At 33.6% G+C, this 19,916-nt stretch overlaps 1 protein-coding gene across 1 annotated transcript in view; it reads left to right on the forward strand.

Annotated features, from left to right (window-relative positions):
• Positions 1–19,916, forward strand: part of LOC149806247 (dual 3',5'-cyclic-AMP and -GMP phosphodiesterase 11-like) — a 365,100-nt gene that overhangs the window by 92,842 nt on the left and 252,342 nt on the right. The window contains exon 2 of the mRNA XM_089935456.1: positions 14,297–14,458. Within this exon, the coding sequence (XP_089791582.1) occupies positions 14,297–14,458 (162 nt within the window). The remainder of the gene's footprint in view (positions 1–14,296; positions 14,459–19,916) is intronic.

Raw genomic sequence — 19,916 nt, forward strand, 5'->3', positions numbered from 1 at the left:
CAATAACACTTCTAAATCATTACGATGTATCAATAACTCTTCTAAATAATTACGATGTATTAATAACACTTATAAATAATTACGATGTATCAATAACACTTATAAATAATTACGATGTATCAATAACACTTCTAAATAATTACGATGTATTAATAACACTTATAAATAATTACGATGTATCAATAACACTTATAAATAATTACGATGTATCAATAACACTTCTAAATAATTACGATGTATCAATAACTCTTCTAAATCATTACGATGTATCAATAACACTTCTAAATCATTACGATGTATCAATAACACTTCTAAATAATTACGATGTATCAATAACACTTCTAAATCATTATGATGTTTATATCACTCTTCTAAATCATTACGACGTATCAATCATTATTCCAGATAATTCTTATGTATCAATAACACTTCTAAATCATTACGATGTATCAATAACACTTCTTAATCATTACGATGTATCAATAACACTTCTAAATAATTACGATGTATCAATAACACTTCTAAATCATTATGATGTTTATATCACTCTTCTAAATCATTACGACGTATCAATCATTATTCCAGATAATTCTTATGTATCAATAACACTTATAAATAATTACGATGTATCAATAACTCTTCTAAATAATTACGATGTATCAATAACACTTCTAAATCATTACGATGTATCAATAACACTTCTAAATAATTACGATGTATCAATAACACTTATAAATAATTACGATGTATCAATCACACTTCTAAATCATTACGATGTATCAATAACTCTTCTAAATCATTACGATGTATCAATCACACTTCTAAATCATTACGATGTATATATCACACTTCTAAATCATTATGATGTATATATCACACTTCTAAATCATTATGATGTATACATACACTTCTAAACCATTATGATGTATATATCACACTTCTAAATCATTATGATGTATATATCACACTTCTAAATCATTATGATGTATATATCACACTTCTAAATCATAATGATATATATATCACACTTCTACATCATTATGATGTATATATCACACTTCTAAATCATTATGATGTATATATCACACTTCTAAATCATTATGATGTATATATCACACTTCTAAATCATAATGATATATATATCACACTTCTACATCATTGTGATGTATATATCACACTTCTAAATCACTGTGACATACATGTCACACTTATCAATCATTATGATGTATATGTCACACTTCTAAATCATTGTGATGTATATGTCACACTTCTTAAACATTGTCACACATGTCACACTTCTAAATCATTATAATGTATCAATCTCACTTCTGAGTCATTGTGAGGCATATATCACACTTCTAAATTATTAAGCTGCATATGTCAAACTTCTAAATCATTATGATGTATGACTCACACTTCTAAATCATTACGATGTATCAGTCACACTTCTAAATCATTATGATGTATCAGTCACACTTCTAAATCATTATGATGTATTAATAACACTTCTAAATCATTTACGATATATAAATCACACTTCTGAATCGCCATTTTGTATATGTCACACTTCTAAGTCATTATGATGTATATGTCACACTTCTAAATCATTATGATGTTTATATCACTCTTCTAAATCATTACGACGTATCAATCATTATTCCAGATAATTCTTATGTATCAATAACACTTCTAAATCATTACGATGTATCAATAACACTTATAAATAATTACGATGTATCAATCACACTTATAAATAATTACGATGTATCAATAACACTTCTAAATAATTACGATGTATCAATAACTCTTCTAAATCATTACGATGTATCAATAACACTTCTAAATAATTACGATGTATCAATAACACTTATAAATAATTACGATGTATCAATCACACTTCTAAATCATTACGATGTATCAATAACTCTTCTAAATCATTACGATGTATCAATCACACTTCTAAATCATTACGATGTATCAATAACACTTCTAAATCATTACGATGTATCAATAACACTTATAAATAATTACGATGTATCAATAACACTTCTAAATCATTACGATGTATCAATAACACTTCTAAATAATTACGATGTATCAATAACTCTTCTAAATCATTACGATGTATCAATAACACTTATAAATAATTACGATGTATCAATAACACTTCTAAATCATTACGATGTATCAATAACACTTCTAAATAATTACGATGTATCAATAACTCTTCTAAATCATTACGATGTATCAATCACACTTCTAAATCATTACGATGTATCAATAACACTTCTAAATCATTACGATGTATCAATAACACTTCTAAATCATTACGATGTATCAATAACACTTCTAAATAATTACGATGTATCAATAACTCTTCTGAATCATTACGATGTATCAATAACTCTTCTAAATCATTACGATGTATCAATAACACTTCTAAATAATTACGATGTATCAATAACTCTTCTAAATCATTACGATGTATCAATCACACTTCTAAATCATTACGATGTATCAATAACACTTCTAAATAATTACGATGTATCAATAACTCTTCTAAATCATTACGATGTATCAATCACACTTCTAAATCATTACGATGTATCAATAACACTTCTAAATCATTACGATGTATCAATAACTCTTCTAAATCATTACGATGTATCAATAACACTTCTAAATAATTAAGATGTATCAATAACTCTTCTAAATCATTACGATGTATCAATCACACTTCTAAATCATTACGATGTATCAATAACACTTCTAAATCATTACGATGTATCAATAACACTTATAAATAATTACGATGTATCAATCACACTTATAAATAATTACGATGTATCAATAACACTTCTAAATAATTACGATGTATCAATAACTCTTCTAAATCATTACGATGTATCAATAACACTTCTAAATAATTACGATGTATCAATAACACTTATAAATAATTACGATGTATCAATCACACTTCTAAATCATTACGATGTATCAATAACTCTTCTAAATCATTACGATGTATCAATCACACTTCTAAATCATTACGATGTATCAATAACACTTCTAAATCATTACGATGTATCAATAACACTTATAAATAATTACGATGTATCAATAACACTTCTAAATCATTACGATGTATCAATAACACTTCTAAATAATTACGATGTATCAATAACTCTTCTAAATCATTACGATGTATCAATCACACTTCTAAATAATTACGATGTATCAATAACTCTTCTAAATAATTACGATGTATCAATCACACTTCTAAATCATTACGATGTATCAATAACACTTCTAAATCATTACGATGTATCAATAACACTTATAAATAATTACGATGTATTAATAACTCTTCTAAATAATTACGATGTATTAATAACACTTATAAATAATTACGATGTATCAATAACACTTATAAATAATTACGATGTATCAATAACACTACTAAATAATTACGATGTATCAATAACACTTCTAAATCATTACGATGTATCAATAACAGTACTAAATAATTACGATGTATCAATAACATTTCTAAATCATTACGATGTATCAATAACACTTCTAAATAATTATCATGTATCAATAGCTCTTCTAAATCATTACGATGTATTAATAACTCTTCTAAATCATTACGATGTATTAAACGGCAATCGGCTTCATTTCCTTAGCATAATATAACCAATTACATGCTGAAAGTGCAGTAAAAATTAGCAAAAACAAAACAATTTAATTGCGTTTTCATATATATATATATATATATATATATATATATATATATATATATATATATATATATATATATATATATATATATGTATTCAAATATGCCTTTGTACGTATCTGTTCACCACTATAGTTTTATAAATTAATCCATTTTAGATACACGTCAGTTTGTGTGTGAGTACATCTTAGTGTGTGCAAGTGACCATTATATAACAACATTTTAATATGATCAGGACTACGTGGTAAAGGTGTTTTAATAATAATAATAATAATAATAATGATGATATTGATGATGATGAGAAAGCCGTGTCCTCCTTACTACATCGACAAATGCACAAATTATTAAACCAGCAGTCTGGGACAATGCTACTGTTTAAACCTAGATTTAAAATGGAAGTATATAGAAGTGGAAAAATAGGTTTTGTACATTTTACGTTCTCATTGATGATGTTACCCGCATCACCATTATTATTATGAATGTTGTTTATACCTACAGCACCATTATTATTATGAATGTTTTTTTATTATACCAGCATCACCATTATTATTATGAATGTTATTTACATCATCATCATCATCACCATTATTATTATTATTATTATTATTATTATTATTATTATTATGATTATTATTATTATTATTATTATTAATGTTGTTTATACCAGTATTACCATCATTATTATGAATGTTGTTTACACCAGCATCACCATTATTGTGAATATTGTTTAAACCATTATCACCATTATTATTATGGATATTGTTTACACCAATGAGTGCCGGTACTCGTCCAAAACTAATCGGATGAGTGCCGTTAAACTTCATACACGCTAACGGATCTCAAGGTCTAGATGGTCCGAAATGCAAATGGTGTTGCATAGACATCCAATATGGTTGCTACTGCAGCCATCTTGAAATCTTGTTAGTGCTACTCCTCTTGAATGGATGGTCATATCTACATGGGAGTTTCAAGAAAAGATTTCATATTGTCGTATTCGTAATGTCGTAATGATGTAGATCTGAATCTAATATCGACGCCACAGAAGCCATCTTGAAAATCATAGTATCGTTACTCTTTGTGGACGGAAAGTTATAGCGATATGGGTTTTTTACTTCACCAGAAGACTTCTTAGCTCGTTTGAAATAAAGAGTGTCCCTCTGACATATGATACGATTGCCAATATGGCTATCTTGAAATGCCTGTTTGAAATAAAAAGGTGTCCCTCTGACATCTGATATGCTTGTCTCCGTGGCCATCTCGAAATGCCGGTGTGAAATGAAAAGGTGTCCCTCTGACATCTGATATGAGTGTCACCATGGACATCTTGAAATGCCTGTTTGAAACGAAAATGTGTCCATCTGACATCTGATATGATTGTCACCATGGCCATCTTGAAATACCTGTTTGAAACGAAAATGTGTCCCTTGGAAATCTGATATGATTGTCACCATGGCCATCTTGAAATGCCTGTTATCGCTATTCATCCCAAATGTGCATGTAATTTACACCTGAAGACAAATTATGATATTTAGTTTGTCTGGAATGAAAACAGTGCCGATTTAACCTGAAAATATGTGACTGTTACAATGAACATGTTGAGCATCCTGTCTTAATTCTCTTGAATGGATATCATATCAAGATGTGTTTTATCATCCAATGTCCTCTAACGATGTCTAATTTGTCCTAAATGAAAGGGTGACAATCTTGTATTCTTTGTGGCTGTATCAGCGGCTAATTTGACAGTTTTGTGGCTCAAGAATACCAGAGATGATTCCAGTAATTAGCATTTAAAAAATAAATGGCCTTGTCTTGAATTTCCGGAAGTTCGTTTCGGACAGTAGATCGTTAGTCTCGTCTAGGAACTCGTGTTATCTTCTCTAATGCTAGTCAATACGTTACAGTATTGTTATGACTAGTAATTACGTTATAGTATTGTTAGTATTAGTAATTACGCTACAGTATTGTTCTGAGTAGGGCTTGTTTTTCTTTAATATTAGTGGTGTATTGGAATTGATGCATTTGTTTTAATATAGTCGACTTGCCATCTTTAATTCGATTTCTGACTCAAATGTTTATCGATTTGTACTGCTTGGTACTGGTGCTAAGTACATTGATATTCCTTATCAAACCATTTATAATGCGTGTCCTTAACCAAAGATTGCCACTACGTACAAGAAATCATTCCAGAAATTCTGTCAAGCATCCCCTGTTCACGAGAATCGATACCTAATAAGGCATGTATTAAATCTTCATTAGGTATAATGTTCTCTCTGTTATTATTACTAAGTTATTATCGAGTTTTCGCTTCATTACATTTATTATTCGTAAAAGAATTCAACAAAAAGGTCATCGGAAATGTACATCAGAAAATAATGGTTAAAATTCTTAGACTTTGAAATTAGAGTTATACTCAAGGGCCTCGACTGATAACATAACATAATAAACAACTAAATTGTATTTTTACACGTGAATTGACCGATATAACTCTTCTTTATAGGACGAATAGATTTGGGGATGTAGAGAGCTCATTTGATCTCTTCTTTATAGGACGAATAGATTTGGGGATTTATACATCTCATTTGATCTCTTCCTTATAGGACGAATATATTTGGGGAGTTAGACATCTCATTTGATCTCTTCTTTATAGGACGAATAGATTTGGGGAGTTATACATCTCATTTGATCTCTTCCTTATAGGACGAATATATTTGGGGAGTTAGGCAGCTCATTTGATCTAATACCGTACGTAATAGTCTTTGTATCCGTTTATTTCGATGGAAAGTTCAATTCAGACCGTCTACAGTGTCATCTGTTTTTAAAAAGCATCTCATCCTGATTTGAAACTAAAAGCTCTGAATTATTTATGGTGCGTGCTTTCAAGTCGCACATGAGAGATACATGTACGGTCATCTCAGTGTTCAAGTCACCCATCAGAGATACATGAACGGTCATCTCAGTGTTCAAGTCACACATCAGAGATACATGTACGGTCATCTCAGTGTTCAAGTCACACATTAGAGATACATGTACGGTCATCCCAATGTTCAAGTCACACATCAGAGATACATGTACGGTCATGTCAATGTTCAAGTCACACATCAGAGATACATGTACGGTCATGTCAATGTTCAAGTCACACATCAGAGATACATGTACGGTCATGTCAATGTTCAAGTCACACATCAGAGATACATGTACGGTCATGTCAATGTTCAAGTCACACATCAGAGATACATGTACGATCATGTCAATGTTCAAGTCACACATCAGAGATACATGTACGATCATGTCAATGTTCAATTCACACATCAGAGATACATGTACGGTCATCTCAGTGTTCAAGTCACACATCAGAGATACATGTACGGTTATCCCAATGTTCAAGTCACACATCAGAGATACATGTACGGTCATGTCAATGTTCAAGTCACACATCAGAGATACACGTACGGTCGTCTCAGTGATCAAGTCACACATCAGAGATACATGTAAGGTCATCTCATTGGTTTGCATTGGAATTGCTTTATTCAAATCACTGGAATCAAGGAATCCAAAACTTTCACCCAGTACATAGAAGACACCAATGATTATTACATCATTTGATATAGAAATAACTTACATATCTTAATCCAATGATTAAATCCGTTGATAGAGAAATAACGAAACTTAATGTAAAGTACATATTCACTATCTGATGCTACTTAAAAAAGACAAACTTGAACTATGTCTGGTCAAAAAATATAACACTATCACTGGAGTTTTCATAACAGTTTGTTATATATATATATATATATATATATATATATATATATATATATATATATATATATATATATATATATATATATATATATATATATATATATATATATTAGAATTTTATATATTGTGTTTTTATTAGGCAGAAGTGGGTATTTTATTATTTTATGTAATTAATGTTCATTGATGAGTGAAATAAAGTCATCAGTTGCAATTATTGTGTTATTCTCATTTTACACATATTTAGCCATTTAGTCAACCTTGAACCAGGATTACCTGTTCGAGTTTTGTTCACTCTGAGTAATGAAGCTACCCTGATTACAGTTCACGCTGGGTTGTTCGATTGTATGACAAGTGGTAAATAACTTTCTGATTGGTCAGTTTAAAATTTGTCTGTATAAACAACATAGCACGAACAGCATATTAGCAACACGAACACCATTTGTTATACATGTATGTCATACACATTTTGTTCAGGAACATCCAATCGTCAAGTTCTCCCCATGACAACTAAATGTTTATTGGAGCAAATCACTTAGTGCCTGGAAACTCGGAACCGTCGAACTTCGTGCATTCTCTACCTTACTGTGTCAAGCAAATGTAAACGTTGAGACTTTCCTTATGTACCTAATTTTAGCTATTTAAATAAAAGTTAATTATGTGTTATTCCAATGAAACTACACAGCATAGTGTCTGCATGTTGACTTGTAACCATTCAGCATAGTGTCTGCATGTTGACTTGTAACCATTCAGCATAGTGTCTGCATGTTGACTTATAACCATTCAGCAACATGCCTGCTTGATGACTTGTAACCATTCAGCATAGTGTCTGCATTTTGACTTGCAACCATTCAGCATAATGTCTGCATGATGACTTGTTACTATTCAGCAAAATGCCTGCCTGATGACTTGTAACTATTCAACATAGTTTCTGCATGCTGGCTTGTGTCTTCTAAAAATGTGGAAATGGAATACATTTTACACCTCAGCAATATATGATGACTGGATACATTGCCGATCGGGTAATTGGAACGTACAGCATAAACTTGTACAAAATATATGTATATAATTATGGCGGTAATCCCCGTCCATATTACTGAGGGAATGTAGTTTATAAAAGAAGAGAAATGTTGACCTATAATTTAAGCATTTTATTTTATTTTCCAGAACTTTAAGGTGTTTACCTGTCTATCCAATAATACATCATGGATTATCTTGCTTAAGTGTTTTTTTAATTCTTCATTTTCACACTTGTAGAATTTTACTTGTAATTTGCCCCATATAGACATCTGTGTGCTGACGTGCCGTTAAACATACATACATACATACATACATACATACATATACATACATACATACATACATACATACATACATACATACATACATACATACGTTTCTTTTACTGATTGATTGACAGGTGTACTCTTTTGTCGGTAATTGCTAGCACATGGCCATTTCTTGAGGTCATACTATTAGTACGCCCCTTACCTAGTTTAGCACCAAGTGATGGGGGGTGGGGTGTCGGGGATTATACGACGGATGCACGCATCTTATTTATTGGAATGACAGGATAGTCTTTCTTGCTTTCTAATACCATGTTTTATTTTGTGGTTCATATCTCCCATGTCTTTGCTTACATGAAGCTTGGTGTTGCTATTACATCGCTGCTAAACAGTGTTGGAACTAGACCACATTAACCTAATTCGCATGCGCCAGATATTATGCTTATAAGATTTATATAAAATCTATTATATTGTTACTTGTGCTACCTAAAGTGTATACAGCATATAGACATTACAAAACCACTGTACAAAAATGTGACTAATTTTTACATACTTGTGGCAATTTCACTTACATTTTTGAAAGGCATGTAACTTTGTAACTTTAGTCTTCGACAGTTTTACAAAACATCATATATAGTTATTTTCAGAGTGATAATCCACCATCATATTACAAATAGGTTCACTTTCAAATTCTCCATTCTATTCAAGAATAAAATTTAGCTCAACTGGTAATAAACCAGAGGAGCTGATTGTCACTCCTCAAGCGTTTCGAGGATTGCCATGAAACGTTTACACACATTAATCACGTGGTCTTGTTGGTCCGAAATGAAACAGTGCCGCTTAGGCATCAAAATTGACCGCCACAACATCCATTTTGTAAATCGTTATGGTTTCTTCCCCTAAATGGATGGTCATATCAACCTGGGGTTTGCAATAAAAGACGCCTTATGATGTCTACTTGATCCTAAATGAAATTGGTGTCAGTCTGATTGGATGGTTATATCAACATGGGGTTTTCAATAATAGATGTCTTGTGATGTTTAGTTGGCCCTAAATGAAAATAGTGCAAATCATAATGGATGGTCAGATCAACATTGGGTTTTCACAAAAAGATGTCTTCTGATGTTTAGTTAGTCCGAAATGAAAATAGTACCTTGTTGACGTTCAATCTGGCCGCCGCAGCAGCCATCTTGAAAAAAAGTCAAAAGGTTGTTATCGGTACTCGGCCTGAACGGAAAATAATATATATATTATTTTTTTTTCTCCAGAAGACTCGTATCAAGTTGGTCTTAAATTAGACAGGTGTCAATCTGATATCATGTAAATATTGTTGTCTCGACTCCTCCTGAATAGATGGTCATATCAACATAGGGTTTCGCTAGAAGGCTTCTTATAATGTCTAGTTTGCGTAGATGGTCGGTCATATCAACATGGGGTTTTTACTACAAGGCTTCTTATAATGTCTAGTTTGCCTAGATGGCCGGACATATCAACATAGGGTTTTCACTACAAGGCTTCTTATAATGTCTAATTTGCTTAGATGGCCGGTCATATCAATATAGGGTTTTCACTACAAGGCTTCTTATAATGTCTAGTTTGCCTAGATGGCCGGTCATATCAACATAGGGTTTTCACTACAAGGTTTCTTATAATGTCTAGTTTGCCTAGATGGCCGGTCATATCAACATAGGGTTTTCACTACAAGGCTTCTTATAATGTCTAGGTTGCCTAGATGGCTGGTCATATCAACATAGGGGGGCCCCGAGTGGCCGAGTGGTCTAAAGCGCTCTCCGTTACGGATCAGTGCCATCTCACCTCTGTCTGCGTGGGTTCGAGTCTAGGATTCAGCCAATGTGGGTATGTGAGAAAGCTTGCCAGTAGCTTCTCGTGGGTCGGTGGTTCTTTCTGGGGTTTTCCAGGGTTCTTCCTCCACCATTAATACTGGCCGCCATGTATAGCATATCGTGTGCTGAAAAATGGCGTTAAACCCTACAACAACAACAACAACAACAACAATATCAACATAGGGTTTTCACTAGAAGGCTTCTTATAATGTCTAGTTTGCATAGATGGCCGGTCATATCAACATAGGGTTTTCACTACAAGGTTTCTTATAATATCTAGTTTGCCTAGATGACCGGTCATATCAACATGAGGTGTTCACTACAAGGCTTCTTATAATGTCTAGTTTGCCTAGATGGCCGGTCATATCAACATAAGGTTTTCACTACAAGGCTTCTTATAATGTCTAGGTTGCCTAGATGGCCGGTCATATCAATATAGGGTTTTCACTACAAGGCTTCTTATAATGTCTAGGTTGCCTAGATGGCCGGTCATATCAACATAAGGTTTTCACTACAAGGCTTCTTATAATGTCTAGGTTGCCTAGATGGCCGGTCATATCAACATAAGGTTTTCACTACAAGGCTTCTTATAATGTCTAGGTTGCCTAGATGGCCGGTCATATCAACATAAGGTTTTCACTACAAGGCTTCTTATAATGTCTAGGTTGCCTAGATGGCCTGTCATATCAACATAGGGTTTTCACTACAAGGCTTCTTATAATGTCTAGGTTGCCTAGATGGCCTGTCATATCAACGTTGTGAATTTGCTAGAAGACCTCTTACGATGTCTAGTTTGCATAGATGGCCGGTCATATCAACATAGGGTTTTCACTAGAAGGCTTCTTATAATGTCTAGCTTGCCTAGATGGCCGGTCATATCAACATAAGGTTTTCACTACAAGGCTTCATGTAATGTCTAGTTTGTCTAGATGACCAGTCATATCAAAGGTGTGAATTCACTAGAAGACCTGTTATGATGTCTAGTTGGTCCGGAATGGATATGGTAGGCATCTTATATCCAACAAGGCCACCATGACAGATATGTTGAAAATCTTGTTATTGTTATTCCTCCAAAGCGGAAAGTCATATCAACATGGGGCATTTATATCAACACGGGGCATTTATATCACCATGGGGCATTTATATGAACACAGGGCATTTATATCAACACCGGGCATTTATATCAACACCGGACATTTATATCAACACGGGGCATTCATATCAACACGGAGCATTTATATCAACACAGGGCATTTGTATCAACACCGGGCATTTATATCAACACGGGACATTCATATCAACACGGGGCATTTATATTAACATGGGCCATTTATATCAACGGGGGGCATTTATATCAACACAGGGCATTTATATCAACACGGGGCATTCATATCAACACGGAGCATTTATATCAACACGGGGCATTTATATCAACACAGGGCAGTTATATCAACACGGGGCATTCATATCAACACGGGGCATTTATATTAACATGGGGCATTTATATCAACACGGGGCATTTATATCAACACGGGGCATTTATGTCAACACGGGGCATTTCACCAGACTACTACTTATGATGTTTTGTTAGTCACTATCTTGTTTACGTAATTCTCTACCACAGCAGTTGATTTAAAAATCTTGTTGTCGTCGAAGAATGTCGGAGGTGGTCACTACACTCAGCAGTTAAAAGGAAGAATGTGTTGATGTCTTAAATTACTGGGAAAAAATTTCACCCAGTAGAGCTTGATCCTTTCGATGGACTCATCATTTTCAATATTTGTGCATAGATAAGCTTTACTATCTTTTTGCAGCTGTATTCTACTTAGAGTAATAATTATTCAAGTACTAATTAGCCTTATCTGAAGAAAGAAAGAGGGAAAGTCAATCAAACTTCAATTGGTGATTCCTCCGACATCCATTCCTCCCACTGTTAAGTGGTTGAGTTTCAAGAAGATTCATCAAAATGGAACTCTAGACTTGCCAACGTTTAGACCGTTTCATTCAGTTGTCTCCAGCAGCATTTTGCCTCATGCCTCATTGAAGGTCACATCTTTAAGATGAAGGCCTCAAGTTGAACGTCATACTTTCATTTTCTCTTATCCTTTTTTTAGTCGTTCAAAACTGAGGAATGAAACTTGGTATAATTACGGAACACCATTAGAAGGTGTGTTAATTAGAAGGTGTGTTACATTCTGCTTTATACTAGTTGAAATTAAAGGGATTAGTATACTTGTGTAACGTCATTATGTGTGTTGCTACCATACTGAGGGTTATGTTTTAAGATCAAAGTTATGCCATCATTATAAGGTGTGTTGCTACCATACTGAGGGTCATGTTTTAAGATCAAAGTTATGCCATCATTATAAGGTGTGTTGCGTACTACATTTTGTGATTCTGTCTTAAAGGCAAGATCACATGTCATTATTTTAAGTTTTCCAGTACCCCTCTTTTCCTTTTTCTGTTCTGTAACTGTAAATACATTTTAGCTTTAGCGTTGAAATTTACTATACTAATACATTAAGTAACGTTATTAAGTAACATTATTAAGTAACGTTATTAAGTAATGTCATTAAGTAATGTTATTAAGTAACGTTATTAAGTAACATTATTAAGTAACATTATTAAGTAATGTCATTAAGTAACATTATTAAGTAATGTTATTAAGTAACATCATTATTAAAAGCTGTCATTAGCAGGTGCATCATACCAAAAAGCTGTCAATGGCATGTGCATCATACCAAAAAGCTGTCAATGGCATGTGAATCATACCAAATTGTGGTCTTCTCATTCAAGATCAACGTCAAAGACTAATATTGCAAAATTCGGTCCACTCTTTTGGGTGTAGCAAAGTAACATTATTATTAAAACCTCTCATTAGCAGGTGCAAATTGTGGTCCTCTCTTTAAAGTCAAGGTCATTGATCAGTAGTTTACATTTTTCTTGATGCTTCTTTCCATGACACAACATGATAGCCTTTCGAGATTAATGCATGTAACTGGCTATATCTATCATTTGGGTCTCGATATTCAAGATCTACTTTTAAGGCCATTATTGCAAATTTCAGTCAACACTTTGGGTGCATATTGTCAAGGTCAAGGTCACATATTTGTATTTCGTGGGAGCTTTTGTCTGAGCCTCTCAATACCTGTTTGATGTACAGGGACAAACAATTGTACACAAATGTTTCTCTCTTTGATAGCCAAGTTTTTGTCTTCATGGTCAAGGATATTAACAGTAATGTCAGAAAAAAATAGCAGATACCTACTTGTTGGTATGTGTCAAGGTTCGATGATCAATTTCTTCCATTTTTCTGCCATTATAATAAAATGGTTTTTTTTCTTTGCTTGATTGCGTGCTAGAGAGAGAGAGATAGAGCGAGAACTTGGCGCCCTTGGTGAACCATGCAATTGGTCCCCCCCCCACACTTCCAAATTTGGCACCCCATTGAGCTTGGCGCCATAGGTAACCATCCAATTCGCCAACATGGACGGGCTGCCCCTGCAGTGTCTGTTTAGTAAAGTTACTGCTCTTTTATAAGAGTAACGCCATATTTTAACACTGTATTTTTGGTAACCTTCAGCACAGTGCCGGAGTGGGGGGTGGGGTGATTCACCAAATTTGCTTGTTTTCTTGGTAATAGATGTCTATTATCCTTTCATTTTCAGGATCCACGGTTCAACGCAGAGATTGATATTAAGATGGGCTATCGGACACGGAGCATACTCAGCATGCCAATCAAAGACAGCGAAGGAGAAGTCATTGGGGTCGCTCAGGCGGTCAATAAAATCAGTGTAGCAGACGAACCCTTTGACGAACACGATGAAAAGGTAAAAACAGGAAATCAAATAAGTGACTTGCTCAGTGTAATATGTTGTGTAAAATCACGGACTTGGTGTTGTCATCTATGGGACTTGCTGGAATTTTTGTTAGGAGATCGCTTTCTTTATAAAAGTGTGGAGGAATTTCTTACATTGCGGAAGTTCTTCAGAATACCTCGTAGATAAAAAGCATTTTGAGGAGAATTCAAAATGTTATGAATATTCTAACTTGAAATATAATTCCCGGTAACTGCTTAATGCTAAAAGAAAAGGTAGCTGTTGGGAACCAAGCATTTTTAAATAATAATAATAATAATAATAATAATAATAATACCACTACTAATACTAATGCCATTATTTAAAGAGAAGAAGCTCAATACAACAAATCTGCCCAATATGGCCACTACTCTAAATGGAGTTTTCTCTAAAATACTTTATGTGGTGTGTTGATGGCCCTAAAGGAACTACTCACTAAAATAATTTATGTGATGTGTTGATGGTCCTAAATGAATATAATGCTGATCTAACATCTAGTATGGCTGCCATGGCATCCATCTTGAAAATCTTTTCATTGCTCCTCTGCCTGATCTGATTACCAACATATCTGTCATTTCATGGAGTTTTGAGAACCAGTCTAAATGAGCTTTGGGTCAAGTCAAATGATATTGCTAATGTATTTTTGTAGTACATTGTCCTTATGAACACAGTGACCTGTACACATACAGGTGCATTTTTGTAGTACATTGTGCTCATGAACACAGTGTCCTGTACACATACAGTTATATTTTTGTAGTACATTGTGCTTATGAACACAGTGACCTGTACACATACAGGTATATTTTTGTACTACATTGTGCTTATGAACACAGTACCTGTACACATACAGGTGTATTTTTTTACTACATTGTGCTTATGAACACAGTGTCCTGTACACATAGAGGTGTATTTTTTTTACTACATTGTGCTTATGATCACAGTGTCCTGTACACATGCAGGTGTATTTTTGTACTACACTGTGCTTATGAACACAGTGATCTGTACACATACAGATGTATTTTGTACTACATTGTGCTTATGAACACAGTGACCTGTACACATACAGGTGTATTTTTGTACTACATTGTGCTTATGAACACAGTGATTTGTACACATACAGATATATTTTTGTACTACATTGTGCATATGAACACAGTGACCTGTACACATACAGGTGTATTTTTGTACTACATTGTGCTTATGAACACAGTATCCTGTACACATACAGGTATATTTTTGTACTACATTGTGCTTATGAACACAGTATCCTGTACACATACAGGTGTACTTTTGCAATACATTGTGCTTATGAACACAGTATCCTGTACACATACAGGTGTATTTTTGTACTACATTGTGCATATGAACACAGTGACCTGTACACATACAGGTATATTTTTGTACTACATTGTGCTTATGAACACAGTACCTGTACACATACAGGTATATTTTTGTACTACATTGTGCTTATGATTACAGTGTCCTGTACACATACAGGTGTATTTTTTTTACTACATTGTGCTTATGATCACAGTGTCCTGTACACATACAGGTGTATTTTTGTACTACATTGTGCTTATGAACACAGTGACCTGTACAGATACAGGTGTATTTTTGTACTACATTGTGCTTATGAACACAGTGACCTGTACACATACAGGTGTATTTTGTATTACATTGTGCTTATGAACACAGTGTCCTGTACACATACAGGTATATTTTTGTACTACATTGTGCTTATGAACACAGTGTCCTGTACACATACAGGTATATTTTTGTACTACATTGTGCTTATGAACACAGTGTCCTGTACACATACAGGTGTATTTTTGTACTACATTGTGCATATGAACACAGTGACCTGTACACATACAGATATATTTTTGTACTACATTGTGCATATGAACACAGTGATTTGTACACATGCAGGTGTATTTTTGTACTACATTGTGCATATGAACACAGTGTCCTGTACACATACAGGTGTATTTTTGTACTACATTGTGCTTATGATCACAGTGTCCTGTACACATACAGGTGTATTTTTGAACCACATTGTGCATATGAACACAGTGACCTGTACACATACAGGTGTATTTTTGTACTACATTGTGCATATGAACACAGTGACCTGTACACATACAGATATATTTTTGTTCTGCATTGTGCATATGAACACATTGACCTGTACACATACAGATATATTTTTGTACTACATTGTGCTTATGAACACAGTGACCTGTACACATACAGGTGTATTTTTGTACTACATTGTGCTTATGAACACAGTGACCTGTACATGTACAGGTGAATTTGTTTTTTACTACATTGTGGTTATGAACACAGTATCCTGTACAGATACAGGTGTATTTTTGTACTACATTGTGCATATGAACACAGTGATTTGTACACATCCATACAAATTTATTTTAACCAGACTTTTTTATTTACTTATTTGTCTGCTACATTAAGCTTATGAACATGGACTTGTTAACATACATGTATATTTTAACTAGATTTTGCATTTAGTTGCATTCAAGTCAGCAAATTGATAGTTGGTACTCTAATATATGAAGAGTCTTGTCTTAAGTTTTGTCCATACTAGTTGGTTCTCTAATATATGAAGAGTCTGGTCTTAGGTTTTGTCCATACTAGTTGGTACTCTAATATATGAACAGTCTTGTCTTAGGTTTTGTCCATACTAGTTGGTACTCTAATATATGAACAGTCTTGTCTTAGGTTTTGTCCATACTAGTTGGTACTCTAATATATGAACAGTCTTGTCTTAGGTTTTGTCCATACTAGTTGGTACTCTAGTATATGAACAGTCTTGACTTAGGTTTTGTCCATACTAGTTGGTACTCTAATATATGAACAGTCTTGTCTTAGGTTTGTCCATACTAGTTGGTACTCTAATATATGAACAGTCTTGACTTAGGTTTGTCCATACTAGTTGGTACTCTAATATATGAACAGTCTTGACTTAAGTTTTGTCCATACTAGTTGGTACTCTAATATATGAACAGTCTTGACTTAGGTTTTGTCCATACTAGTTGGTACTCTAATATATGAACAGTCTTGACTTAGGTTTTGTCCATACTAGTTGGTACTCTAATATATGAACAGTCTTGTCTTAGGTTTGTCCATACTAGTTGGTACTCTAATATATGAACAGTCTTGACTTAGGTTTTGTCCATACTAGTTGGTACTCTAATATATGAACAGTCGTGTCTTAGGTTTTGTCCATACTAGTTGGTACTCTAATATATGAACAGTCTTGTCTTAAGTTTTGTCCATACTAGTTGGTACTCTAATATATGAACAGTCTTGACTTAGGTTTGTCCATACTAGTTGGTACTCTAATATATGAACAGTCTTGACTTAGGTTTGTCCATACTAGTTGGTACTCTAATATATGAACAGTCTTGTCTTAGGTTTGTCCATACTAGTTGGTACTCTAATATATGAACAGTCTTGTCTTAGGTTTTGTCCATACTAGTTGGTACTCTAATATATGAACAGTCTTGTCTTAGGTTTTGTCCATACTAGTTGGTACTCTAATATATGAACAGTCTTGTCTTAAGTTTTGTCCATACTAGTTGGTACTCTAATATATGAACAGTCTTGACTTAGGTTTGTCCATACTAGTTGGTACTCTAATATATGAACAGTCTTGACTTAGGTTTGTCCATACTAGTTGGTACTCTAATATATGAACAGTCTTGTCTTAGGTTTGTCCATACTAGTTGGTACTCTATTATATGAACAGTCTTGTCTTAGCTTTTGTCCATACTAGTTGGTACTCTAATATATGAACAGTCTTGACTTAGGTTTTGTCCATACTAGTTGGTACTCTAATATATGAACAGTCTTGTCTTAGGTTTTGTCCATACTAGTTGGTACTCTAATATATGAACAGTCTTGTCTTAAGTTTTGTCCATACTAGTTGGTACTCTAATATATGAACAGTCTTGTCTTAGGTTTTGTCCATACTAGTTGGTACTCTAATATATGAACAGTCTTGACTTAGGTTTGTCCATAGTTGCTCAAAAGCATGATAGCATGAACAAATAGGAATGGATTTTTGGTGGGTTTATGCCATGGATATTTTATGTGAAGGATATTGCATAGCACTGCTTCAGTAACTTTTTTTATTGCCAAAATACATCACATGTAGATTTAACCATTTGACATTGATATAAGTTTAGTGATTTCTTTGATATTATTTCAAGGTGAATGGTCATTATACAATATATTGTACTGTACTTACAGGTATCATGTGAACACGTTAAGGAAAATAAAAGACAATTTTGTTACAAAATTTGGTATGTTGTAGTTACTCAGAGATGGTTTCAATGCTCAGCAGTTAAAAGAAGAAATAGTCTTATCGTGGATTTCTCAAAACTGTTTTTGGCCAGGAGAGTCTCAAATCCTTTGCAGAATTTTTGTTTTTTATTGTTTTCCAAAACATTTGAATGCATAGATATTTAAAAAAATAATAAAATACTCCAAGTGTCTGTCTTTAAAAACCCCTTGACAGTGGAATATTGCCTTAAATATATGGAGTCTTTACTGTTATCAATAGTTCAGTGGGGGTGTGGAATATTGCCTTAAATATACAGAGTCTTTACTGCTCTCGGTAGTTAGTGGGGGTGTGGAATATTGCCTTAAATATATGGAGTCTTTACTGCTCTCAGTAGTTAGTTGGGGTGTGGAATATTGTCTTAAATATATGGAGTCTTTACTGCTCTCAATAGTTCAGTGGGGGTGTGGAATATTGCCTTAAATGTATGGAGTCTTTACTGCTGTCAGTAGTTAGTGGGGGTTAGGTGTAGGTGATGCAAAGGTGTTTGCAGTCTTACAACTTCAGAATGTTTAATCTCAATAGGATATTTGCAGTCTTACAACTCCAGAATGTTTAATCTCAAAAGGGTGTTTGCAGTCTTACAACTTCAGAATGTTTAATCTCAAAAGGGTGTTTGCAGTCTTACAACTCCAGAATGTTTAATCTCAATAGGATATTTGCAGTCTTACAACTCCAGAATGTTTAATCTCAATAGGATATTTGCAGTCTTACAACTCCAGAATGTTTAATCTCGAAAGGGTGTTTGCAGTCTTACAACTCCAGAATGTTTAATCTCAAAAGGGTGTTTGCAGTCTTACAACTCCAGAATGTTTAGTCTCAATAGGGTTATTTGCAGTCTTACAAAGAAAACAATGACACACTTCATAAAGTCAAGCTCCATCAACCAGGAATTCTAAAATTTAGTTTTTTTTTGTGGCTCTGCTGGTGACTTCTATTTCCCTCAATAGAACTGCATTTTGACATTTTGTCTTTGAAGGGAATCACACTTCCCACTTCCATCTTCAAAATCACTACACAGAGTAAAATCTAACTTCAAAGAAACCTTGCTGCTGATCAAACTACAAA

This window comes from Sinohyriopsis cumingii, chromosome 2 (assembly GCF_028554795.1).
Source record: "Sinohyriopsis cumingii isolate HCF-2022 chromosome 2, ASM2855479v2, whole genome shotgun sequence".
In the NCBI taxonomy this organism is placed as follows: Eukaryota; Metazoa; Mollusca; class Bivalvia; order Unionida; family Unionidae; genus Sinohyriopsis; species Sinohyriopsis cumingii.